The 27,090-nt window shown below is 44.4% G+C and overlaps 1 protein-coding gene across 1 annotated transcript in view; it reads left to right on the top strand.

Moving 5' to 3' along the window:
* Positions 1-27,090, top strand: part of CAAP1 (caspase activity and apoptosis inhibitor 1) — a 49,998-nt gene that overhangs the window by 6,622 nt on the left and 16,286 nt on the right. Inside the window, exons 3-5 of the mRNA XM_083185350.1 lie at positions 1,915-1,999; positions 12,371-12,449; positions 17,620-17,693. Of these exons, the coding sequence (XP_083041476.1) occupies positions 1,915-1,999; positions 12,371-12,449; positions 17,620-17,693 (238 nt within the window). The remainder of the gene's footprint in view (positions 1-1,914; positions 2,000-12,370; positions 12,450-17,619; positions 17,694-27,090) is intronic.

Raw genomic sequence — 27,090 nt, 5'->3', positions numbered from 1 at the left:
TCGAATGATTTCTCCCCTGCACCCAAGGCTGTGAATGGATGATTATGCAAATAGAGGTGGGCAGCCGGCCATGCGAGCGGCTTCTGGGGGACTTGCAGCCTTGCAAGTCAACCAGAATAACGACCATTGGGGCAGATGTATTAAGCCTGGCGAAGAGATAAAAACGCACCACCATCAACTCCCAACTCATTTTTCAAACACAGCTGATTGGCTGGTGAGTTATCTCCTTCCATCTCTGCGCCAGGCTTAATACATTACAGGCGTAATACATTACAATACATAGTTTGGAGAATGTAATAAGATAATTTGCACCAGTGATAACGTACAGGTGGAAAGCTGAGCTCTCACAGTACGGAGATGACAACCTCTTCTTAGGAAGCATTCTGCTTACTTTTAGGCACTAACCCAGTGGTTTCCAAACTGTGTATCTTGGAGCACTTGCACGGGTGCCCTGAGTTGGAGGACCTGGACCAATTGAAATTATTTATGGGCAATATAATGGGAAAAACCAGAGCTAGTGGCATCCATCATAAACTATATGGACAAACAGAATCCTTTCCCTCACCACATAACTGGTTATAAAGGTGACAAACATAATTTACTTAATTTAATACTTTTTTCTAAATTACTCAATAAGTAACTTTTGGACTAGGGGTGCCACAAAAACAATTCTTATATTCTAGGGCGCCGTGAGCCAAAAACGTTTGGGAACCACTGCACTAAACATTTCTCTCTCCACCTGTCCTGTTTCTCCACTAGGCCACTTCCTGCATGAGGATGTATTAGAACTCAACTGTGAGCAGAATAAGGACAGAGTTTGTGTGTGTGTGTAAAATATGTGGTTTTGAATATTTGGTCCTGACGACGGGGTGACCCCCGAAACGGCGTTGACCGTCTCACAGTAAACCTTTTTTCATGCAAGTCCCGGAGTGACGCCTTATGTGTTCTGTTTATCTACATACACATATATACATATATATATATATATATATATATAGTTGCCATGATGCGTAGGTATGTGTACAAGCATTGCTCCTGCTTGACTACGCATGCCCGCACCTGCAAGTTTCCTTTGTGATGCGTATGGATCACGGGTAAAAGTGTAAGAGTCTCGAAGCACCAATTGTGGTGCATGTGCTTCGTGGCAAGACTTGGTAAGGGCATATACTGACATGCCTGTCCTAGTTCCTGGTACAGAAAGTTTAAATATTTAAACACTTTGACTAAAATAGAAAGTATTATAAAAAGCATCTTTTAAGGTGCCCATACACTGATCTGATTTGGGACGATTTCACCTGATCCCAATGGGTGTGTTTGACACACCATCTGACCCGATGCGTGGTCCCATGTGCATCAGGTCCGACCCTACAGATCGATCCTGCTGCAGGTTGAATCTTTCGGATCAAACCCCTCAGTAGCACATCACAGGTGCTTTTTAGCACCCACGATGTGTTGGGTCAGATCAGTAGGTGTGTGGCAACGGTGAAGCATCGCTGGCACACACTTATGTCAAGGGGCGGGCAGCGTGGGGTCCTGGCTGCGCTGAGCAGGACAAGCCGGCCTAATGTGTGGATAAGCCGGCCTAATGTGTGGGGGCCATTAGTATGATGAAACAAATGTAAAACTTCTGCTCACTGAATGCTCTTTTCTCATACAAGACAGTAGTACCGTGTTACCAGTAATGTCTACTTTCTTAAATTTTGGCTTAAATTAATTCTCTGAAAGGGCATTTAATTTAATATAACACCAATTCTCTCTTAACTTTATCTACTGATACCTCTGCTTACATAATAGTGATTTTATGTTAATAGTTTCTATTCACCCTGGCGTTTTACATTTTAATAAAGATTCTTTAAAATTGCCTGTGCTGTGGTTTCCCCAAAAAATATATAGAAAAAATGTTTTTCTATGCAGGACCTACCTCTTGATGAGATCAAACAGCTCTGCCTTGAACAGGTAGAAATGGAAAGCGATGAATGTTTGCTGAGTATTCTTCAAGGTAAGCCAAAAAAGAAGAAAAACCCCACCCAAATCTCCCTCTGCACGTGTTACATCTGCCCCACCTGCAATGCACATGTTTTTGTCCATTTGAGAAGAAATTTGCCTCTGAGATTGAACCAGAATAAGGCCCATAGTGATCATAAAGCCTGATTAATACTAGGACACGATCAATTTGGTAATAGCTATTTGATAGTTTGTGTAATGTACTGAAGCCACACTGCACATGTGTTGCGATGCTGCGGTGGCTCAAGTGCGGGGAAGTCTGCTGCAATTTGAGATCAGAAGCGGAGCAGTGTCTAAAGCGCAGCATTGTAGACAACGGTTTAGCGCTGTGCTGAATCCAACGTTGTCCTATTTGTTGCAGTTATTGTTTTGGGAAAGATAACCTAAATCTGATTCTGAGAATAATCAATAAGAGGTGTGCTTAATTCTTATCTTTCAATCTAAGGGCCTGATTCAGAGATGGGAGGAAATTCAATATCGCTTGTAAGTAGCTTTGAACTTATATGCCGCAGATGCTTCATTAGAAGAGAAGCCTCCTGCATGTAGCTGCAATCCCAGCGACTGTCTTTGTATGCTGGGATCCAACGTTTTGACAATCGGTCATGATGTTCATTCAGAGGGCCAGCTGAGTAATACCCCATTCTCACTGAGAGCAAATTCCTGGGTCTAGCATGTGGACCCGGGAATTTGCCTTTTAACACTGGTTTTTCTGCAGTGTGAACGGGTCTCATACACGGATAAAACCCTTCTTTTTACCTGTGTTTGAGATCCGGGTATGCAGACATGGGTTGACCCGTTCACACTGCAGAAAAACCTGTGTTAAAAGGCAAATTACAGGGTAGAACTTCTTCACCCGGGAATTTGCCTTGCAGTGAGAACGGGGGTCCTTCCCTGCAGTCCCCGGCATTTTAATGCCGGAGAAAAGCCATGTATTTCTCACTGGCATTGAGAACACGGCGGAAGTGGGTGCTGTGAGCCCAGGTAGTCTGCATGGTGACACACAGAACCGTGGATTTTTCCCTCGTAGAAAGACGGAAGTTACACATTCCCATTTCCATTAAGGCAGGCCACCCCCTGCCCCTCCCCACCCCTTAATGCCGCTGTCAATCAGGTGACATTACAAGGCCTGTCTGCGCATGCAGGAATCTGCTTACTGCACCACTACTGCGTCAGATCGGTTCCTAAATCAATACCGAGATTACATTTATATTTATTAAGTGCTGAAGATTATTTAACACAATACTGAATCACTTTTTAATTTAGATCTGCCATTTATTGAACATATTGAAAAAAAGATGTATTATCTTTATGCATATTTAAATGGATTTTATTAACCCCTTCACGACATTTGACGTATATATACGTCATGGCCGGGAAGTACTTCCCGACACATGACGTATATATACGTCATGACTTTAAACTGTCACTGCGTCTCGAGACGCAGTGACAGAGGGACGATGTCTGCTGTCCCTGACAGCAGACATGTCCCTGCATGCCCAGGGGGGGCTGCGATGCCGCCCCCCCGTCGGCGATCGCTGTGATTGGCTGTTCAGTGTGAACAGCCATTCACAGCGTTTTCCTGTGTTACCAGCGAATCAGACGCTTGGTAACACAGGTGTCAATCACCGCCGGGCGTCAGGGGGCATGAGGGGGTCATCGGTGACGATGACACCTCACCCCACCTGCCCCCAAGGCTGTGATTGGTCCGTGGGACCCACGGACCAATCACAGCCAAGGCGCGACATTTAAACTAACGGTGACTGCGCTGCAGACGCCATTCCGGTCTGGAGTAGCGTGCAGAGCGGTCACCGTGCCTATCTGCCGTGATACTGACCTGATCCTTGCTAATACTTACCTGATCCTTGCAAATACCTTACCTGATCACTTGATCACTGCTTGTAGCGTGCTGGACGCTTCCTGGATCTGACTTCCTGAGACTTCCTGCTGCTGCTGCAGTGTGATAGATAGAGAGAGAGAGATAGAGAGAGATAGAGAGATAGTGACAGAGAGAGCTATATTTTGTGTCTGCTACCCCCCCTTTTTGGGGGTGCAGGGGTTTTTTATATATAAATAACTGTCACTGCTGCTGCTGCAGTGTCATAGTGATAGATAGTGAGAGATAGTGATAGATAGTGATAGATAGTGATAGATAGTGAGAGATAGAGAGATTTGTGTCTGCTACCCCCCCTTTTTGGGGGTGCAGGTTTTTTTTTATATATATAACTGTCAGTGCTGCTGCTGCAGTGTCATAGTGATAGATAGTGATAGATAGTGAGAGATAGAGAGATAGAGAGAGATAGTGACAGAGAGTGATAGAGAGTGTATATTTTGTGTCTGCTACCCCCCCTTTTTGGGGGTGCAGGGTTTTTTTTTATACATATAACTGTCAGTGCTGCTGCTGCAGTGTGATAGATAGTGATAGATAGTGATAGATAGTGATAGATAGTGAGAGATAGTGAGAGATAGAGAGAGATAGTGACAGAGAGTGATAGAGAGTGTATATTTTGTGTCTGCTACCCCCGCCTTTTGTGCTGATCACTATATCTGAGGTGATCAGCAACTTTTTGGGGGCGCAGAGGTTTTTTTTTTTATATATACCTGTCAGTTGCTGCCAGTTGCACCAAAGGTTGTGCACCTGCTGCCCCTCACTGGTAATCAGTGTCGCATCACTGATCACCTTTTTTTTTTTTTGTGGGTGCTGTGTGGTCTTTTTTTAATTTTTTTTTTACACACATTGTGATTTTGTGGGTGTCCTGTGGCCACTGTGCGCTGATCAGTGACGTACATCACTGATCAGCTTTTTCGGCACAGGGTTGATCTATTTTTTTTTTTTTTTTGATCAAATTCCTGTTGCCTTTGAGCGCTGTTCAGTGACGGACGTTACTGACCGACATCTGTGCTCAATTTTTGGCGCAGGACCTTTTTTTTTGTTTTTTTAACCCCTTCAATTTTTTTTTTTTTTTTAACCCCTTCAATTTTTTTTTTTTTTAACCCCTTCAATTTTTTTTTTTTGTATAAAGTATTTTTTTTTTCTGCACTACATACACACTACACACTACATACCCCCCGGGTTGAAATAAAGTTTGTACCCCCCCCTACACTATACACGTGTTGAAACATTTCACTACCAGTAACACAAAAATAAAAATGTCATCCCAAATGTCATCCCAAATGTCATCCCAGTCATCCAGAAGAATGTATTCAGTGGAGGAGGCATATGCCATGCTTGCTTCTGATTCTGACACAGCCAGTGAGGCAAGCGGGGAATTTGAAGGATTCGTCTTAAGCTCCTCTTCCTCCTCTGGTGATGAGGGACCCCCTCAAAGACGCCCCCGTAGAGCAGCTGAGACCCCCCCCCCCCAATAATTGATCTCGTATGGACCCCACCACCAGACAATTTTGAGCCCCAGGTTCCTGAGTTTTTGGCCATGCCAGGAATCCAATTTGATTCCACAGGTCTCAGAGAAATTGACTTTTTCAAATTATTTTTCTCTGATGATTTTATAAATTTAATGGTGGACCAAACTAATTTATATGCCCAGCAGTTTATTTCTCAAAACCCCACGTCATCATTTGCTAGGTGGACCCCTGTAGATTCAGTAGAGATGATGACGTTTTGGGGTCTGGTGTTTTATATGGGCATAGTAAAAAAGCCACAAATTAGGCAATATTGGAGTACAGATGTTCTGTACAGCACCCCATTTTACCGTATGGCCATGACTCGGACTCGTTTTGAGGCAATCCATAAATTTATACATTACACCAATAATGCACAGTGCCCACCCAGAGATGATCCCACCTTTGACAGGCTATTCAAAGTCAGGCCGGTCATTGATCATTTCAGTGCCAAATTTGCAGAGCTATACATCCCTGATAAATGTATTAGCATCGACGAGTCCCTTATACATTTTAAAGGAAGGGTTAAATTCCGCCAGTACCTTCCCAGTAAGAGGGCAAGGTATGGCATAAAAATGTATAAGCTGTGTGAAAGCACCACAGGGTACACCCACAAGTTTAGGGTATATGAAGGGAAGGATTCGAGAATTGAACCGCCAGAATGCCCCCCCTCCCTCGTAGGTGTTAGTGGAAAAATTGTCTGGGATTTAATGCACCCCTTCCTGGATAAGGGTTATCACCTCTATGTGGATAACTTTTACACCAGCATCCCCCTGTTTAAGGCCCTTGGTTCAAGAGGTACAGCAGCTTGCGGTACTGTGCGTAAGAACCAAAGAGGCCTCCCAAAAACGCACATTGCCCAAGTAATGAGAAGGGGTGAAAGCAGGGGAATATGCACCGAAAATATGTTGTTGGTCAAATATAAGGACAAGAGGGATGTCCTTATACTGACAACAATTCATGGAGACAGTACCACCTCCATCCCTGTACGAGGTACCAGTACCCACACCTCAAAACCAAATTGTATCCTAGATTACAATAAGTACATGGGCGGAGTGGATCTTTCAGATCAGGTACTGAAGCCGTACAGTGCCCTGCGGAAAACAAATATCTGGTACAAGAAGCTGGCCGTGTATATCATCCAGATGGCACTGTATAACGCTTACGTGCTATTCCGTTCTACCGGCCAGAGGGGGACATTTATGCACTTTCAAGAGGAAGTCATAAAGGGCCTAATATTTGGGAACCAGCAGGCAGAGGGCCCCAGTACTTCTAGTACTGGCCCCCGTATTGTACCAGGGTAGCATTTTCCCAACGAAATCCCCTCCACTGCAAGAAAGGGCAGGACACAAAAAAGGTGCAAAGTTTGCTATAAAAAGGGAATAAGAAAGGAAACTATTTTCCACTGTGAAACTTGCCCCGACAAACCCGGCCTATGTATAAAGGAGTGTTTCAAAATATACCACACATCTATGGATTATTAGGTTCATCATTTCACCGTGCTTCGGGGGTCTTGCTAATGCCACATAGCACCCACCATTCATTCCACCAGAATCTGAGCTGCAAAATCCAAAAATCACTCCTTCCCTTCTGAGTCCTGCCATGCACCCAACTGGTATTTTTTGGTCACATGTGAGGCATTGCCGTACTCTGGAGAAATGGGGGCACAGATTTTGGGGTGCTTTGTCTCCTTCATTCCTTGTGAAAATGAAAAATTTTGAGCCAGAACTGCATTTTTGTGTAAAAAAATGTAATTTTTCATTTTCACTGCCCAGTTGTATCAAAATTGGTGAAACCCCTGGGGGTTTGAAATGTACACTATACCCCTAGATGAATTCCCTGAGGGGTGTAGTTTGCAAAATGGGGTCACTTGTGGGGGGGGGTTCCACTGTATTGGTAATGCAACATAGCACCCACCATTCATTCCACCAAAATCTGTGCTCCAAAATCCAAAAATCACTCCTTCCCTTCTGAGTCCTGCCATGCACCCAACTGGTATTTTTTGGTCACATGTGAGGCATTGCCGTACTCTGGAGAAATGGGGGCACAGATTTTGGGGTGCTTTGTCTCCTTCATTCCTTGTGAAAATGAAAAATTTTGAGCCAGAAGTACATTTTTGTGTAAAAAAATGTAATTTTTCATTTTCACAGCCCAGTTGTACCAAAATTGGTGAAACCCCTGGGGGTTTGAAATGTACACTATACCCCTAGATGAATTCCCTGAGGAGTGTAGTTTGCAAAATGGGGTCACTTGTGGGGGGGTTCCACTGTATTGGTAATGCAACATAGCACCCACCATTCATTCCACCAAAATCTGTGCTCCAAAATCCAAAAATCACTCCTTCCCTTCTGAGTCCTGCCATGCACCCAACTGGTATTTTTTGGTCACATGTGAGGCATTGCCGTACTCTGGAGAAATGGGGGCACAGATTTTGGGGTGCTTTGTCTCCTTCATTCCTTGTGAAAATGAAAAATTTTGAGCCAGAAGTACATTTTTGTGTAAAAAAATGTAATTTTTCATTTTCACAGCCCAGTTGTACCAAAATTGGTGAAACCCCTGGGGGTTTGAAATGTACACTATACCCCTAGATGAATTCCCTGAGGAGTGTAGTTTGCAAAATGGGGTGACTTGTGGGGGGGTTCCACTGTATTGGTGCTTTGGGAGTCTTGCTAATGCAACATGGCACCCACCATTCATTCCACCAAAATCTGTGCTGCCAAATCCAAAAATCACTCCTTCCCTTCTGAGTCCTGCCATGCGCCCAACTGGTATTTTTTGGTCACATGTGAGGCATTGCCATACTCGGGAGAAATTGGGGCACAGATTTTGGGGTGCTTTGTCTCCTTCATTCCTTGTGAAAATGAAAAATTTTGAGCCAGAACTGCATTTTTGTGTAAAAAAATGTAATTTTTCATTTTCACTGCCCAGTTGTATCAAAATTGGTGAAACCCCTGGGGGTTTGAAATGTACACTATACCCCTAGATGAATTCCCTGAGGGGTGTACTTTGCAAAATGGGGTGACTTGTGGGGGGGTTCCACTGTATTGGTGCTTTGGGAGTCTTGCTAATGCAACATGGCACCCACCATTCATTCCACCAAAATCTGTGCTGCCAAATCCAAAAATCACTCCTTCCCTTCTGAGTCCTGCCATGCGCCCAACTGGTATTTTTTGGTCACATGTGAGGCATTGCCGTACTCGGGAGAAATTGGGGCACAGATTTTTGGGTGCTTTGTCTCCTTCATTCCTTGTGAAAATGAAAAATTTTGAGCCAGAACTGCATTTTTGTGTAAAAAAATGTAATTTTTCATTTTCACTGCCCAGTTGTATCAAAATTGGTGAAACCCCTGGGGGTTTGAAATGTACACTATACCCCTAGATGAATTCCCTGAGGGGTGTACTTTGCAAAATGGGGTGACTTGTGGGGGGGTTCCACTGTATTGGTGCAACATAGCACCCACCATTTATTCCACCAAAATCTGTGCTGCAAAATCCAAAAATCACTCCTTCCCTTCTGAGTCCTGCCATGCGCCCAACTGGTATTTTTTGGTCACATGTGAGGCATTGCCGTACTCGGGAGAAATTGGGGCACAGATTTTGGGGTGCTTTGTCTCCTTCATTCCTTGTGAAAATGAAAAATTTTGAGCCAGAACTGCATGTTTGTGTAAAAAAATGTAATTTTCCATTTTCACATCCCAGTTGTACCAAAATTGGTGAAACCCCTGGGGGTTTGAAATGTACACTATACCCCTAGATGAATTCCCTGAGGGGTGTAGATTGCAAAATGGGGTGACTTCTGGGGGAGGTTCCTAACTTTTAGCACTTATGGTGCCTAGAAACCTACATGGTGCCTAAAAAAAAATCTCATAAAAAGGAGGCTCCAAAATCAAGTAGGTGCTCCTTCTATTATGAAGCCTGTGGTTTGGTCAACGTGCACACTAGGGCCACATATAGGATATTTTTGAAAACAAAAGAATTGGGGGAATCAATTTTTAGTCACATTTCTCTAGTAAAATCTACTGTATTCGTTAGAAAAATGTATTAAAATTGAAACTCTGCAAAAAAAAAGAAATTTTGAAATTTCACCTACACTTTGTTTTAATTCCTGTGAAACACCTAAAGGGTTAACAAACTTCCAAAATGCTGTTTTGAATACTGTGAGGGGTGCAGTTTTTGAAATGGCATCATTTATGGGGGTGTCTCACATACAAGTCCCTCAAAGTCACATCAGAACTGAACTGGTCCCTAAAAAAATCAGTGTTTGAAATTTTCTTGAAAATTTGAGAATTTGCTAGTCATATTTGAAGCCTCCTAGTGTCCAAAAAAATGAAAAGGAGGTTGAAATAATGATTGCAACATAAAGTAGACATATGGTCTTTGTTAGTTATTAACTATTTTGAGTGGTATGATTATTTGTCTCACAAGCAGAAAATGTGACATTTTGCATATTGCTAAATTTTCCATTTTTTCACGATATTTTGGTATTTTTCACAAAAAAACACAGACTGTATCGACCAAAATTTACCACTAACTTGAAGTACAATGTGTCACGAGAAAACAATCTCAAAATCACTGGGATAAGTAAAAGCAAAAAAAAGTTATCCCCACTTAAGTGAGACATGTCAGATTTGAAAAAAAGGGCTCTGTCATGAAGGCACAAACTGGCTCTGTCATGAAGGGGTTAAGAAATGTGAGCATACCAGAACAACTGATTATCCTCCTACAGTATCTCTACATTGATCAAGAAGCTATTCCTTTTAAACTGATCAAGTAGAATATTGGCAAAAGTGTACAACAAGGCTGTATCCTTTCACCATATCTGTTCGACCTGTACGCAGAACAAATCTAAAGAGATTCAGGACTATACGAAGAAAAGTGGGGTGGAAGACTGATCAGTAACTTCCATTGATACAACATTGCTAGTGGAAAAAATGTAGAGGTTTTGAAACGTTTACTAATTAAGATCGAAGGCAAATCAATTGGTATTAGGCCAGATGAAATTTAAGCTTTCCCTAGACGCACAACTGCCAAGACTCCTACTTTAGGCACATAATGCAAGGAAAGGGATCCCCTAAGATTGCTTGGTAAAGGTGCGGATAAAAAAAGAAGACCGGCAGTGAGATTTTGGACATGTTACTCTTGACCCACCTGCAATGCAACATGTTTTTTTTTTCCGTGAGAGAAAACAATACGCCTTGCGATCCAGTCTGAATTAGGCTCCATGCTTTGAAGTCTTCTATGGGATCAAGAGGTCGGGCATTTTAAGCCGCTCGTAAAATGTAACCTCCCGAACCTACTGTTACAGAAGAAATTCAAGCTATATATCAACTAATGTTTCTGCATTCACACCTACAATATGCAAATGTTGGCCATTCACCTGATGTCCGGTGATTGGCCAGATATTTGTATAGGTGTGTACCTAGCTTAACAATGCATCCAATTTGTCATATTTAATTGTTTCAAACAATAACCAGTCTTTGGGGTTATTTTAACTGCAGACAGAATTAATATATCACATAAATGAAACCAGCAATTGTTAAACATAACTTGATATTGCCACAGGTAACATCACCACACAGATATGTAACATGTCAAATAACAAATCTACATACATGAGACACTTCTCACCTGCCGCTGTTTGGTGTTTCCAGATACATATATATCGCATCAATCATTTTTTAATACAGTTTGTTACTATTTCCTTTAACCACGGAAAAAAAGGGAGAGGGGTACAGAAAAAAAGAATAATTTAGTCAGTTCCAGCAACATATGTAAACAAAATGAAAGATCAAAGTTACACAGATAGATCAAATGTCATCTAGGTCTAGATATTTCTTTAAAGTTACAGTGGCATTGCTTTTCCCAGGTGCTATGGTTTTTATATTACCTTTTTAAGACCTGTCTACTCAGTTATTTTCTCACATTGAGGATCTGTATCGTTTGAGTGATTGGCTTCTGTAGGATGTTCTAATATGCCACTTTATTGCTGAAGAAATGTGAATATTATTGTTTAATGATGCAGATTTTTTTCATATTTAGTCTCTAGTGACTGTTAAATGCATGTGTACTATATATTTTTTTTCACTAAAAGAACAGATTATTCAAATTGATTTATTGCTGCTGAAAGTGTAGTTCCTCTTGGGAGATACCTCATTCCTCAGGCTTTGAATAGATATTGAAATAATTACAGTTGACTAAATGATCTTCAACTGCCAGTTTCAGAAAAAATCTTCTTTATGATGAAGGGGAACAAATCACTGATAGATGCCCATTATCAACATAACAATCTTGATTTTATTAATGCATGACCATATAAGATTCTTCGAGTCTTATTCCGTGAGCTTATCCTGTCTATTTTTGTGTTTTTATGCTTTCTGAGCTGACCCAAAAAGAAAATCCCTATTAGCTTACCTGTTTCAGGTGTTGCAATTATAATGGCTCATAGACCTGGGAACTTCTCCTGCATTCTATGGGTTAACTCTTGAAAACAGATAATTTAATAGGCGAGAAAAAGGGTCTGTAATTAAACCGCATCAAGCGTTAAATCTTGATGCTACCAACCTGTTTTCACCCCTGTTAAATTAAATGGGCTAATTAAATTCCCCCTTACTCATGCATACTTAAAGGTTTTATGTTAATCAATGTTAAATGTTAAGGAGTAAGCCTATCTTCATTCAATAGTATAAAAAACTCCAAAGAGGAAATATGTTTTTTTAACAACTGTGTTTTAGCATGTGTTTGTTTTATTTATTTTTACTGAGTTTTATCTCATTGGATGTAACCAACATTACTCTACTGGTTTGGAAATACCCACCCAGCAAACAACCACCAAGTTGTGAAGTCTACATCCCCGCAGCAAGTGTGCGGGTGGTCAGCGAAATAAACCATATTTATTAAACACATTTGCTTATAACTAGAGTACTAATTTCTGTTCCTTTTTTTTTTTTTTCTCTCTCCTGTACTTTGTTTAGGTGACCAAAGTGTAGATTCTGCCACAGAAGAGGAAACTGTGGGACATGTTACATATTCCAGAGCAGGGCTAAGCAACCAGTAAGTGTAGTCTACATTGGTTTTTACTGTATATAAGAGCAATCTTCTGTATTGGATAAAAGTTTAAGAATGTAAGGAAAAATCAATGTGAAGTGTAAAGTTCTAATGCTAAATGTAATGAGTTACCGTGAGTCTGTACGTTTTTTTTTTAATGCTGCGATCACTTACCAACGTGGTTTTGCCTAAGAGGCTGTGAGGTAAAGTCAGAGAGAAAATTGCAAAATCAGGGTTTCACTCACAGGGGAAATCACATGATAATAGCCTATTTTATGCTTGAGAATAAATGTGTTTCATTGAATATCCTTTCCCCTCACTGCAGAGATTTGATCTGACAATTGGCATAATCCCTGCAAATGTTGAAAAACAATGTTTCTTGAAGTTTAGGGCGGTATTTAATCCCAACCGCTATTTCTGCATGCGAAATTAGCGGGCCCCTGCCTATTCAATGCTGCAGTAACCAACGGCATTGAAGGCAGATTCTGACAAAACAGATCCGACTTTAAAGTAGTAGGTTATAATAAAGGGTACTTGTGGACAATCACGGCTCCCACGATGTGCATCGTATAGCAAAAAATCGCATCGCATGCGATTTTTAACAGAAATGCATCCAAATGCATTGAAATTTGTATCAAACATGTTCAATGGCCCCCAAATGTCATTTTTCAGGCTGTACCACCCCCACTATCAACGCGAACCCGAAGCGCGGCGAGCGGCGGCGGTACGCGTCCTACGACCTTTTCATACCCCCACTATCCACGTCGGCGTGGAGTTGAGAATAGAAAGTGTGGCGAGCGCAGCGAGCCACCGAGCCTGAAGCGTGGCGAGCGGACACGGATACCTTCACAGGCATACGCGTCCCCTCGCGGGCTTCACAAGTGTCCGCGGGGCTCGCTGCGCTCGCCACACTTTCTATTCTCAACTCCACGCCGACGTGGATAGTGGGGGTATGAAAAGGTCGTAGGACGCGTACCGCTGCGCTCGCCACGCTTCGGGTTCGCGTTGATAGTGGGGGTGGTACAGCCTGAAAAATGACATTTGGGGTCCATTGAACATGTTTGATACAAATTTCAATGCATTTGGATGCTTTTTCTGTTAAAAATCGCATGCGATCAAATCGCATGCGAGGCGATTGCATGCGTTTTTGAAAAAAATGCCTAAAAACTGCAAAAATCGTATCCAATCGCATGCCACTACATTTGGCATGCGATGGGAGCCGTGATAATCCACAAGTACCTAATAAAGGAATACATTGCTTCTGTCAGCACCCTTCGTCCTTAATAACTGCTAAATGATGTTGTGGTGGTTCGGCACTCTCGTTCTGCAGATTGCAAATTGCTGGGTGCCTTCTCTGTTAGTATAATACAGACTTCGGCAGCGGAGCGGCACTCCAAAGAAAAATCTCCTCAAGCAGTTCATGCAAATCAACAACATTTCAGTTATGATAAATAGATAGATAATGACCAGCGCACTAGCTCTATAACTGTGTCCCCAAATAAGTGGGATGGTGTGTTATGTCGGCGGTAAGAAAAGATGCAGATATGAGTGGGTGAAGCACGAAGAATTTATTGGTATTGGACACAGTGTATAAGTATAAACTGCTCTGCAACCAAAATATTCTGACAGTGCTGGTGCTGTGGGGGAAGTGAGGGGAGAGTACCGCTGCACTGTGTGTCTGCGGTCTGGTATGACTCTCCCTCCGGTGTGATACTGGGAGACGGGTGGGGGATGATGGGGTCTCCAGGTATCCAGTGGGGGTGGGCTTGCACTGAGTCCAGTCCACCGGGCTAGGTGTTCTGTGCAGCGGTGAATATTGGGGGGGGGGATTGGCAGTCCGGGGTTGGTGGGTGGTGGGTGGGAAACAAAGTTACTTGATACCGTTGGTGCTCCAATAGTATCACCAGGGGCTGGCGTCCCTGCACCACTGGTGGTGCACCGGCACGTACCTGGCTCCTGCTCCTTACTCCGACCGTCCCTCGCTGTCATTGGAAACTTGTCTGGCGTCTGCAGAGCCCTGCAGCACGCCGTTGGTGATCCACGCCGCTGCTACACTGGCAGACGCGACTTCCGGGTTCAGGCTATGTGCATCTGCCGGAAGCGCGAAGTCAGTGGAGTGGCATGCGCTCAACTCCCTAGTGTGGGGAGGAGCTGGACTTGAACACAATGGTTTACATACGAATACAATGGTGGGATCTGTTTTAGTGTATGAGTACTCCATGTTTGGGGGTTGGATTAAAGGTGGCATCTGGGGCCATTCTGCAAAACAGGCACGTGTTGCCCCAGTTTTGTAGGTGTGCCAAACCCAGGGTGTACGTCAATGGACGCAGGCTTCCTGGACTCTGCACAGGAGTATTGTTGCCCATACACAGTGCAATGCACACTGTATGCACTATGCGTTTTGGACTAGATAGCATCGCATCTAGCTCAAAAAACATGTTATGCTAAAGCAGTGTGCTTTTTGAACTAGATGCAATGCGATTTTCTTAAAATATGTTTTAATATGCTTTCCAATTCCATGTAAATTTGTGACCAAAGATAAAGGGACAGATGCAGGGCTATTTTTCTGCAGGCTACAGCAGGAACTGAGGCCCTTATTCTAGTTCACTCATTCTGACAAAATATTTCTTAGATGGACAAAACCATGTGCACTGCAGGTGAGGCAGGTGTTACTTGTGCAGAGATAATTAGATTTGGGTGGGGTTTTACACCTGCCTCACCTGCAGTGCACATGGTTTTGTCCATGTAAGAAATATTTTGTCAGAAAGAGTGAACTAGAATAAGGGCCACAGTTCCTGCTGGAGCCTGCACAAAAATAGCCCTGGACAGATGTATTAAGCCTAAAAGAGATAAATGTGAGGGTGATAAAGAGGGATACAGATGCAGCTAATCCGCCCCTAAATGTAATTTTAAAACAGCATATAACATGACTGTTAGGAGCTGATTGGCTGGGTGTTTATCACCCTCTAAATGATCTCACCCTCTAAATGATCTATTCCTAAATTGGGCTGCGAGTGTTCAGGTAATTGCCGCCCTGCTCAACACACGTCCCCTGCATTCCCCCCCGCCCCTGTGCATGGCTCTGAATGCGTTTGCAGCCATGCAAACGGGGAAAATAGATCACCATCGAATGAATTTCCCCCTGCTGGCAGCGCTGAGTAAGCCAGGACTCACTCAGTGCTGCGAACGCCATGGGGTGAAGGAAGCCGCTGATGACGTCTGTAGTTCTCCCTCCCAACAGGTGGGGAACGCCTTTATTTTCTGGGGGATAGCCAGTAAATGCAGGTGACACACCCTGTAATGCCTGCAGGCTAACCTTCGCTCACTGCCTTTGGACAAATGGCATATGGGCACTGCATATAGTGCTCATACACGGTCGTTTGATTATCATTTGGGATGGGAATTTGCAGCCCCTGCAAGTGAACCCCAAGTACATAATTAGAGAGTCCACAATTCTGGAAAAGTAGGCAATATGGTTAAATAGGGAAAAACCAGAGGTCCTTTACGAGTGCTTTATGCCACAAATCATTATGCTTGATCTACTACTTTATACTGATTACTTTTTGACTATAAAACGTAAATATGTTACTTACAGTATTTGCTATTTAAGGCACAAAATGTAGGAAAAAGTACTCTAGCTTGGGAGGAGCATGTGAGTGATGCCATCCGACTGGTTCTAGATTTTGCAAAATAGTATAGATGTATGAGGACCCAACTTTAATTCCTTTACTACTTACTCATTGGGAAAGTGAGCTGTTTCTGGAACGTGTGTATCAAAACCACCACGAGATGGCTCTGCAAGCCTTGACTTTAATATTCAGTGTTTGTTCTACAGTACTGTAATTTATATGTCTACTGCAAGCTTTACGAAGTAGTGTGCAGAAAATAACACTCAAGGGACCTGAAAAGCAGATGGTCATGTTTCTTGTATTCCATTTCTGATCGTGCGCAAGTAATAGCATCTTGTGCAAATTACTGCCTATTTTACCTGTAATAGAAATGAAGCTTTATAAAGAGTTTGTATTGCAAAAATGGGATATTACATATTGTCCGCTCACAAGCTTAGTACAGAACATACTAAGAATATACAGTATGTTGTACTCTTAGAAATGGATCATTTTAACCAAAAGCTATGCGAACAGCATTGTGTTAGTAGTTTCAGGCACAGTTGGTATTTGTAAAATGCACTAGTTCTAGCACTATATGCACAGATCCCCACGGTTCTCTCCAGTCTGCGTTGTAGTGCAAGGCTTTGTTCATAAATTACATTAAAACTCAAGTGAAATAATCAGAATAGTCTAACTTGATTGCCAAACTTTAAGATCCATACAATCTGTTTCATTTTTCCCGTTTACATACTGGTGGAAATGTATTAAAGGGCACATGTCATGCCCCTGTATCAGCTCCTGCATTGATGAATTTAAATGTGAGGCAAGCAACTCCAACACCTGAATGTACAATTTCCAAATGAATCAAAGTGGGTCAGAGATACATGCCCCTGTATGTGAAGGAGCACATAAGCAATATGCCATGTTGATCAGGGGCTACCAGCCACCTTCTTGCATGCTGCAGTGACATTACAATTTCCCCGTTGTTGGGAGGCAGTGTCAGACTGGGGCAAGAGGGCCCATGGGGGAATGCAGTGGTAGGTGCCTTATGGTTGTGTCCAGTCTCCACCTCTGTTTGCAGCTGTGCTGTCACACAGGAAGTGACGTAATCCAGATCTGGCTGTCGGCTGAGCACTGAGGGGTAGATTTATTAAGCTTGGTGAAGTGATAAAGGGTCTGGTTTTTATCACCGGCCAATCAGCTCCCAACTGTGAAGTTAGTCTTGGTTTGAAAAATTACAGGTAGGAGCTGATTGGCCGGTGATAAAAACCAGACACTTTATCACTTCACCGAGCTTAATATATAAAAATACATGTATACTATCTTTTTATAACAAAAACCGCATAATGTGAGTTTAAAGCCAAAAACGGCCTTAGAGACCCCATCTTCCACACACAATATTTCATACAAAAGTAGCAAAAAAAAAAAATCACAAGAAAAAGTAATTACAAAAAATGTATTCTATTTATAATAATGTTTATTATACAACTGCCTGTCTTGCCTTGTTTTAAAATGGTTCTATTGCTGTATATTAATGGCTATTCTTAATTTTACTGTTTACTTTACAGACATGACATCATTGTAGATTCCTCTTCTTCCATAAGGGATAATGCAGGACTAGAAGAAGCAGATGCTAAAGTGGGTATGTAAAGCTACTGTAGGTCATCTTCAGCTGAACAAGTTTTATTTTATTTTGAGTTTGATAGAAACTTTAAAGGTAAGTATGTGAATGGGATAGAGGCAGGAGGAATACACTTTGGCGATTCAGGGGGTATACAATCCTCACCGCTATTTCCGATGGGGGAAATAGCAGCGGGCACCTATTCAATGCTTTGTTGTCCGACAGCATTAAAGAGGCAGATCAACAGAACAGGCCTGTTTTGTCGATTTACAGCTGTGAATTGTCACGATCACGGACGAATCTCGACAATCCACGGCTGTTTACGCAAACAAGCCCCCTTTTTGCCGATCGCCAAGCTGGACATTGAATCCCGCCTGGCGATATGCTGTCGAGCAAAACGAAATCAGGCCAGGGTCACGGCTGTTAGGACGGATCGAAAGTCGTGACCCAAGACTTTCTGTTAGACTTTGATTAATTTACATTAATAATTAATTTTTAATTACTCATGTGTGTCTAATATCAATATAAGTGTCCCAATGGGAGGTGGTTAGAAGGGGGGTGGGTGGGTTATGTTATAAGCAGATCCTTGTGGGTAATAGAAAGGAGTCAGGGAGGGTTGGTGTCCTCTGATTAGTCAAAGGGGATATAAACTAGATGAGGAAAAGGTAAGGCTGTAGAGCATGGGTCTTCAAACTGTGGCCCTCCAGATGTTGTGAAACTACAAATCCCAGCATGCCTTGCCACAGTTTTAACACTCCCTTATAGCAAAACTGTGGCAAGGCATGTTGGGATTTGTAGTTTCACAACATCTGGAGGGCCACAGTTTGAAGACCCATGCTGTAGAGTAAGAGGAGCCTCCTAAGTAGGGTGGCAATCCCGGGATCGGGATCGGCGGGATCCCGGGATTTGGCCTAAAAAAGTCCGGGATTTCAATCCCGGGATTGGATTATCCAATCCCGGGATTTTCGGGATTAGACTGCGCATGCGCAGTCTAATGCCGGGCAGCATCTGAGCACTAGCTCAGACGCTGCCCGGCTCCCGAATCCTGACCCCTGCGTGCGGCGATGCGCAGCGTGACAGTAGAGGTCACGCTGCGCAGCCTTCTGCTGTGCACGCCCCCTTCCAGTCTCCTCCGCACGTCGCCCGCCCGCATTCTTTCCGGCCTGCGGCCTGGCTGCTAAGAAGGAGGTGCACGAGCCTGGAGGCACCGTGCACCTCAGAACCCACTCCCGGCCGCCCGCCCGCTAATGTAAGTAAATGTGCGGGTCGGCCGGTGTGGGGGTGGGTATGTGTGGAGCAGAACTGTATTAGGGATGCCAATCCCGGGATCCCGAGAATCCCGGGATTGAGCATTTTTCAATCCCGGATCCCGGGATTGAAAAAATGCCCCGGGATTGGCATCCCTACTCCTAAGTATATGGTCTGAATCCTAGCAAATGTATTTGCGATAAAACCAAACTTGCCATATAGTGTTGTTAAGAGAGTAATTAATTGTAGGTTTATGTTTTAAAAAACATTTTAAGCTGTGGGTGCTCTTAGAGATTTCTGGGCAGAGCAGTAGAAATAGTCGGGCATGCAAATTTATAATCTGCCCATACAAAGAATGTCCATTTGTGCGTTTCCACCAAATATACGACCGATAGAATCTCCACAATGGAGGATAAGAGAGGAAGAGTTTGGGGCATCAATCAGAAGCTTTATTGGCCAGGTATACTTGTGTATACTAGGAATTTGTTTTCGGTTTGCTGTGCGGCAGCCAGGTGGGTAACAAGTAAACAGCATACAGTATAAACAATATAAACAGGTGGGGGAACGTGTACAGTCATATAGAAAGCTATTCCGAGGGGACACCGTGTTAGATTATGTGCAAAGGGTTATGGCGCGACTAGACAGTGAGGTGTTCCTGAGTTCACTTGTCAACAGGTGAACCGCTTGAGGAAAGAAACTTAGGCTTCTGGTGGGAATAGCCCTGTAGCGTCTGCCTGATGGCAGCAGGTTAAACAAGCCATGGCCAGGATGTAGTTAGACCTTGACTAACTTCGTCGCCAGCTTTTTTGGCATGGACAGAGGGAAGGTCTGTCCCGTTTATCTTCTCCCTAGTTCTGACTACCTTTTGGAGTCTGCATTTGTCTCAATGTCAATTAAACTAGCTGTTTGGTTTTATATCAGAGCAGAGAGGAGATCTCTGCATTTTAGAGCTTTGCAGTGGTTATGCAATCATCATTAGCGCTACATACTTATGTCTTAAGCGGTGAGAACTGCCTGCACAGTACCCGGGATTTAAAAAGTACCAGCAATCGTTTTGATTACTAGCATTTGCCCACAGCTTCGTTAGTGTGGATGCCTTCCATTGGGAAAAAAATGTTACCATTCTAAACCATCCCATCTGTATTTCTCCCCAAAAATGTATATTTATATACATAAATCAATTTTGGACTTGAAGAGCCTCAGTGTCAAGCATCGGGTTTTTCCTTTTATTGCTCCTCTCCCTGATGTCCCTGACATTATACATACCTCATTTCTCTTTCAATGGTCCTGGTGACACAGCTCAACACTGGGATGTAGGAGGGTCCGAAGGAGCCAGGCACCTATCCTAAAGTTTTAGAGGGTAGGCTCCTCCCCTACTGCATCCCTGGACTCTTCAGTTCGTGTTAGGTGCCCACTGGAGTGGGTGCTATTCTAAAGGGCTGCAGGAGCAGCCGAAGAATTAGAGTAGTTAGGGGATTTTTATTATTTTATTAACTTTGACCCTAGCTAGGTAGGCACAGTGTGAGGATTCTCATAGTGAATCCTCACACTGCTTGCGCAGCAGGAGCTGACAGAAGCGCGTCCTGTCAGCTCACTGTGCACAGGGGAGACACTGTCTGGTCTCCCTGTGCAGCGCTTATAGCCTTTTCTAAAAGGCTGCCTGGGCTCCGGAGTACCCTGAAACCGGCTCCACGTTTAGGTGGGGATCATGGGGGACAGGCGCTCCGTGATGGCGGCGGCCATTTTATGCGGAGCTTACACGCTGAGCTCCTAGATGAGAGGACAGCAGCGTTGTGACAGGCATGTTCCAAGTGATCCCCATTTGAGGGGGAGACACTGGAACTAGGAAATCCTACCTAAGGAGCGGCTTGCTGGGGGTGGTTGGCGCCAAAAGGTCACGGACCCCGCAGCAGCAGGGACCTGTGGTCTCTTCCTTCACTCTGACTTTGGCGCCTTTCAGAACGCTTGCAGCGGAGCTGAGCTGGCTTACTGATCCTGGCAGAGTGACTTGGATTTCCTGGGCATCGCTTCCCCGCAGTTGAAACCAACAGACAGATAAGTGACTGGGTGCATTGCTCTGTATAAACGCTTGTACATTGTTTGCACTGTGTATACTGATAGATATACATTTATCACTTGCATCATGTCTGAGCATCAGGCTGTGGTTTTGGGGGAGGGAGCCCTTAATGCACTGAGCGCGTGCAATGTTTGCACACAAAAGTTTGTCCCTGAGCAGATGGCCAAGGGGGGCTTATGTATTACTTGCGCTGATGTGAGACCCATGGGCAGTGATCCCCATAGGGCAGAGCAGATGGAACCTGCGTGGGCCAGGGCCCTAGGCAGGTCAGTAAACGCTTTGGTGCAGCTTTTGGACAGGCAGAGTGATGGGCTGGTAGAATCACAGAGACCTATGCCATCATCTCAGCAGTCGTCTGGCTCCTTGCCTCTTACCCAGGCAGATCCTGCACTTATCCAGGTGATGCAGGATACTGCAAAAGGGATTAACAGGTTCAGTGAAATGCTGGACAAAATGGATGATGTGGCAGGGACCCCTAGAAGGTCTTATGCTTTAACTACTGTGGTAGATGAAGAGGAAGGAGAGTATACTGACATCCCCTGGGATCAGGGTGATGATTTGGAAGAGAACTCTGCTGCTGGTATAGAGGATCTCATTGTAGCTGTGAAGCAGGCTTTAAAGCTGACTGTGGAGGATAAGACTCCTGTTAAAGGTGTTTTTAAGCGACAGCGGAAGGAGGCTGTTACTTTTCCTTCAGATGAGGGGTTACAGGAATTGTTAGAAGGGGCTTGGAAAACTCCTGATAAGAGGCTTCAGATGCCAAAACGATTCCTTAATCTGTACCCCATGCCAGAGTCTCATGCGGAGCTCTGGGAAAGGGTCCCAGTTGTGGACGCTTCAGTGGCACGTTTGTCCAAGGCTACTGTATTACCAGTACAAGGCGGTGCAGCTTTTAAAGATTCTGTGGATAAAAAGCTGGAGGGAAACCTCAAGGCTATCTTTGAAGGGGTGGGGTTTACCTTACGACCCCTTATTGCTTCAGCCTGGGTTTCTAAGGCCATGATAGAGTGGGCTGGTGAATTATGCACCATGCTGCAGGCTGACCCGGGTGCATTACTGCTTGCAGAAAAGATTAAGGCAGCAGCAGAATATGCAGTTGAAGCAGAGGAGGAAGCTATTAAAATGGCAACCAGAGTGTCCACAGTCTCCATTAATGCCAGGAGAGTGCTTTGGCTTAAAGCCTGGGAAGCAGACAATGAGTCCAAGAAGGCTCTGGAAACATTAGCCTTCAAAGGAAAGGTACTCTTTGGTACCGAATTAGAGGAGATTATAAAACAGGCCACAGGCGGCAAAAGTACATTTCTGCCGGCCTCCTCAGCAAAGCAGACATCCAGATTTTCTGCTTTTAAGCCGTCCTTTCGGCCCTCCCCTAGAGGTGGTGCGTCCTTTCGAGGACAGTCTTTCAGGGGAAGGTTTCAGCCCTCTAGAGGCAAGACACAAAAGTCAAAATTTGGCTCTTTTCACAAGAAGCCTGCCAATAAAGGAGAGGATAAACCCTCTGCATGACTGTCAGGGGCTTTGCCCGACAGTGACAAAAGTGGGCGGGCGTCTTACACACTTCAGGGACGCTTGGGCTTCTCTAGGCCAGGATGCCTGGGTGCTAGACATCATAACACAGGGTTACAAAATCCCTTTCAGAGGGCCACCTCCGAAGAGGTTCATTCCCACATCCTTACCAAAGGAGGCACGGCTGCGTACAGCTCTTGTGAGAGCAGCGCACTCCCTTTTGGAAAAAGGGGTGGTTACACTAGTCCCCAAGACAGAGTGGAAGAAAGGCTTTTACTCCACGCTGTTCCTGGTGCCCAAACCAGACGGGTCTTTCAGACCAATACTAAATTTGAAGTCTCTAAATGTTCATTTATGGGTAGACCATTTCAAAATGGAGTCTCTACGGTCAGTACTCCTGAGTCTGGACCAGGGAGAATTTTTGGCGTCCATGGATGTCCAGGACGCATATTTGCACGTTCCTATACACCCGGAGCATCAGACCTTGTTGAGGTTTGCCATAGGAGACCTGCATTTACAATTCCGGGCGTTACCCTTTGGGCTAGCAACCGCGCCAAGGGTATTCACAAAAATAATGTCAGTAATGGCGGCGGTACTGAGGCTCAGGGGAATCACAGTAATACCCTATTTGGACGATCTCCTGTTCAAAGCAGAGTCAGCAGCCATGCTGCAGAGTCACTTGGCAGAGGCCATCAGTTTTTTGCAGGCTCACGGCTGGATTTTAAATTTGCAAAAATCTCAGTTGGTACCGTCACAAAGGCTCCAATTCTTGGGAGTCATACTGGACACCCATCTTCATCGGGTATTCCTCCCGGAGGAAAAGGCCAGGGATCTGGTCACCCTAGTCCAGGAGATTCTCAGGGCTCAGAGCATTTCAGTATGGAGGTGCCTCAAGCTCCTGGGGAAGATGGTGGCGTCATTCGAGACGCTTCAATTTGCCAGGTTCCACTCTCGGAGGTTCCAATGGAACATTTTGTCAGCCTGGTCAGGAAACACTTTGACCATGAAATCCGAGATGATAGTGCTGTCTTCGGACACCCGAGAATCCTTGAAATGGTGGACAGAAGTAGATTCCCTTCAGTGGGGTCGGTCATTACAGACCTGGGACTGGTTGATAGTAACTACCGACGCCAGTCTCAGGGGCTGGGGGGCAATAGTCCTGGATCTCAGGCTTCAGGGCCTGTGGACGGCAGAGGAATCAGCGTTACCAATCAACATCTTGGAGCTGAGAGCTGTCTGGAAAGTCATTTCCTTGGCGGGAGACAGGTTACAGAACCTCCCTTTGAGGATTCAGACCGACAATGCCACAGCTGTGGCGTATCTGAATCACCAGGGAGGTACACGCAGCAGATTGGCCATGTGGGAGGTATCCAGAATCTTCCTATGGGCGGAACAGAATGTTCCAGCTGTATCGGCTATATTCATCCCAGGAATAGAGAATATAGAAGCCGACTTCCTGAGCAGGGAGGAGCTCAAGGAAGGGGAATGGAGCTTACACCCTCAGGTGTTTCACCAAATCACTTCGATGTGGGGAACTCCGGATGTGGACCTGATGGCATCCAGGATCAACCGTCAAGTGCCCAGGTTCTATGCCAGAACAAGGGATCCACTAGCGGAGGCAGTGGATGCCATGACTATTCACTGGCAGGGAGATCTCCTTTATGCATTCCCACCGGTACCAATGTTACCGAGACTTCTGAAGAAAATACAGGGGCAGAAGGTTCCAGTGATCTTAGTGGCCCCGGATTGGCCAAGGAGATCCTGGTACTCGAGGCTTCAGAGGTTGTCTGTGGACTCATGGCGTCTACCTCTGAGATCAGACCTTCTAAGACAAGGCCCATTCAATCACCTGGATTCAGATCGATTGATTTTGACGGCTTGGCTATTGAAACCACCATTTTGAAAAGAAAAGGGTTTTCTGAGGCAGTAGTACAGACTATGATAAAAGCCAGAAAAGCTGTATCTTCGGCAAATTATTATAGAGTCTGGAAGACTTACATTCGATGGTGTGAGAGAAGAAGGGCTCATACATCTCATTTTAAGCTATCAAGAATGATGGAATTCTTACAAGATGGTTTTTCATCGGGCCTAAGCCTTCAGTCTCTGAAGGTGCAGATTTCGGCCTTGTCCATCTATTTCCAGAAAAAGATAGCCATTTTGCCGGAAATTCAAACCTTTTTACAAGGAGTATCCAGGTTGAAACCTCCATACAAGCAACCAGTAGCACCTTGGGATCTATCACTGGTTTTGGAATGCCTTCAAAAGGCACCTTTTGAACCTTTAAGGTCAGCTGACTTTAAGTTTCTCACGTGGAAGCTAGTGTTTTTGTTAGCAGTAGCATCTGCTAAAAGAGTTTCAGAATTGGGAGCTTTGTCATGTAAATCTCCCTTCTTAATTTTTCATGATGACAGGGCTGTTTTAAGAACAGTGCCTCAGTTTTTACCGAAGGTGGTATCTACCTTCCATTTAAATCAGGAGATAGTTCTACCTGTGTTTCAACCCCCAGAGGGTTCTAAGAAAAGGGACAAGTTGAGAACTTTGGATGTTGTGCGTGCCTTACGCATATATGTGGACAGAGTGAAGAGTGTCAGGAAGACTGACACATTGTTGGTATTGTATGAAGTACACAAAATTGGTTGGCCTGCATCTAAGCAGACTATTGCTAGGTGGTTGCGGTCTATGATAGCCTTTGCATACACCAAAGTGGGTAGACCAGTACCGGCCAAGATAAATGCGCATACCACCAGGTCAGTTGCCACCTCTTGGGCGGTTCGACATGGGGCCACAGCTGAGCAGGTTTGCAGAGCTGCCACTTGGTCATCTGTTCACACATTTGCCAAATTCTATAGATTCCATGAGTTCGCGTCGGAGGACGCATCATTCGGGCGAGCAGTGCTGAGAGCTGCAGACCTGAGCGTACCCTCCCAAAGGACCGGCTCTGGAACGTCCCAGTGTTGAGCTGTGTCACCAGGACCATTGAAAGAGAAAAAGGGATTTTTGTAAGAACTTACCGTTCGAATCCCTTTCTCTGATATGGTCCTGGTGACACAGCGATCCCTCCCTTACGCTCAGTAAGTATGCCAGAAGTTTCATGATGTTCATGTTAAAATGGTTAAAAGTTAACAGTTTTCTGTTATAAAATGTGCATATAATATGTGCAGGCGTTTGTACTGAGTTAATGTATTCCAGTGGCTTTGAAAGATGAACTGAAGAGTCCAGGGATGCAGTAGGGGAGGAGCCTACCCTCTAAAACTTTAGGATAGGTGCCTGGCTCCTTCGGACCCTCCTACATCCCAGTGTTGAGCTGTGTCACCAGGACCATATCAGAGAAAGGGATTCGAACGGTAAGTTCTTACAAAAATCCCTTTTTTTTTCTAGGTCACTAAGCTATTCAATAGTGAAAACACTGTCCAGATACTTCTAGTAGTTTGATAGTGACCCATCTTGCCAATTATAATGATATATTCTCTATCGTCAGACAACCAATGTAGGTATAATGTCATTGTGGTGACGATTACAGCGGTTCCTCATTTGAAAAAGGAACTCTATGTATCTTTTTTATTTTCACTGCACCAATTAAGAAAAACACATGAATTTTGGAACTTCTAGTGGATCCAAGTGGTTTTCAAACAGAAAGCGGTAAATTGGTTCCGAAAAAAATATCTGAATTGCTCGAAAAAAAAAAAAACATTGGGCAAAATAAACACAAAATGCCAGCATTTTAGGCATTAGGACTAATTGCATTTTCACTGTATATGAGAATTTTTATATTTCCAGTTTTTGATGTGAGTTTCCTGAATTGCAAAGATATGTTGTAATTAGATTTTCTAATTAGTTTTGAGAGCCCATTGTTGCATTTTGTGAGGCTATTTACATTTAGAGATCACATTTAGAGATCACATTTGTAAGCTCAAGGGGTGGTTGGTATGTAAGGAGATATTATCAATGTTTTGTTTTTTTTGTTTGTTTTTTTGAAGGGCTTAAAGGCCCCCACACATTAGGCCGACTTGTCCTAAGGACAAGTCGGCCTAATGTCTGCCCCGACTTCCCCTGAGTTCCCCCGGCTTCTCCTGATAAGATTTGGCACTTGATGTGCTATTTTTTACATGTGTTAATCGGATCGATTTATCACATGTAAACCCTGGGGAGCTGCAGGAGAGCAGGGTCTGGGGGAGCTGCAGGCAGGGTGGTGGCAGGGTCCAGGTCCGTGGTGGGGGCAGGGTCCCATCCGGGGGAGCTGCAGGAGGGGTAGTGGGCTAGCGGCAGGAGAGGTAGCGGCAGGTGGGGAGAGCAGTCTATTCAAAAGACTGGGCGGCTCTGATTGGCTGAACTTTTGCTAATCAGCGGCCGCCCAGGCTTTTGAATAGGATTTTTTTTTCTATTCTCTCAGCGCGAGGACCGGACTTGGCTCTGTGGTCCCCACTCACCTGCCACTACCTCTCCTGCTGCTAGCCCACTACCCCTCCTGCAGCTCCCCCGGACTGGACCCTGCTCTCCGGTCTCTGGTCCCTGTTCCCCGGACCTGCTCCCTGCCGGCTGCACATAAGATTTATCCCGTTCGGGATCAGATCCGCGCATCGGATCAGA

The sequence above is a fragment of the Crinia signifera genome, chromosome 1 (genome assembly GCF_055691185.1).
Source record: "Crinia signifera chromosome 1, ASM5569118v1, whole genome shotgun sequence".
Taxonomy (NCBI): Eukaryota; Metazoa; Chordata; class Amphibia; order Anura; family Myobatrachidae; genus Crinia; species Crinia signifera.
Note: the sequence above shows the minus strand (reverse complement) of the source record. Positions and strands in the feature narration are given on the sequence as shown.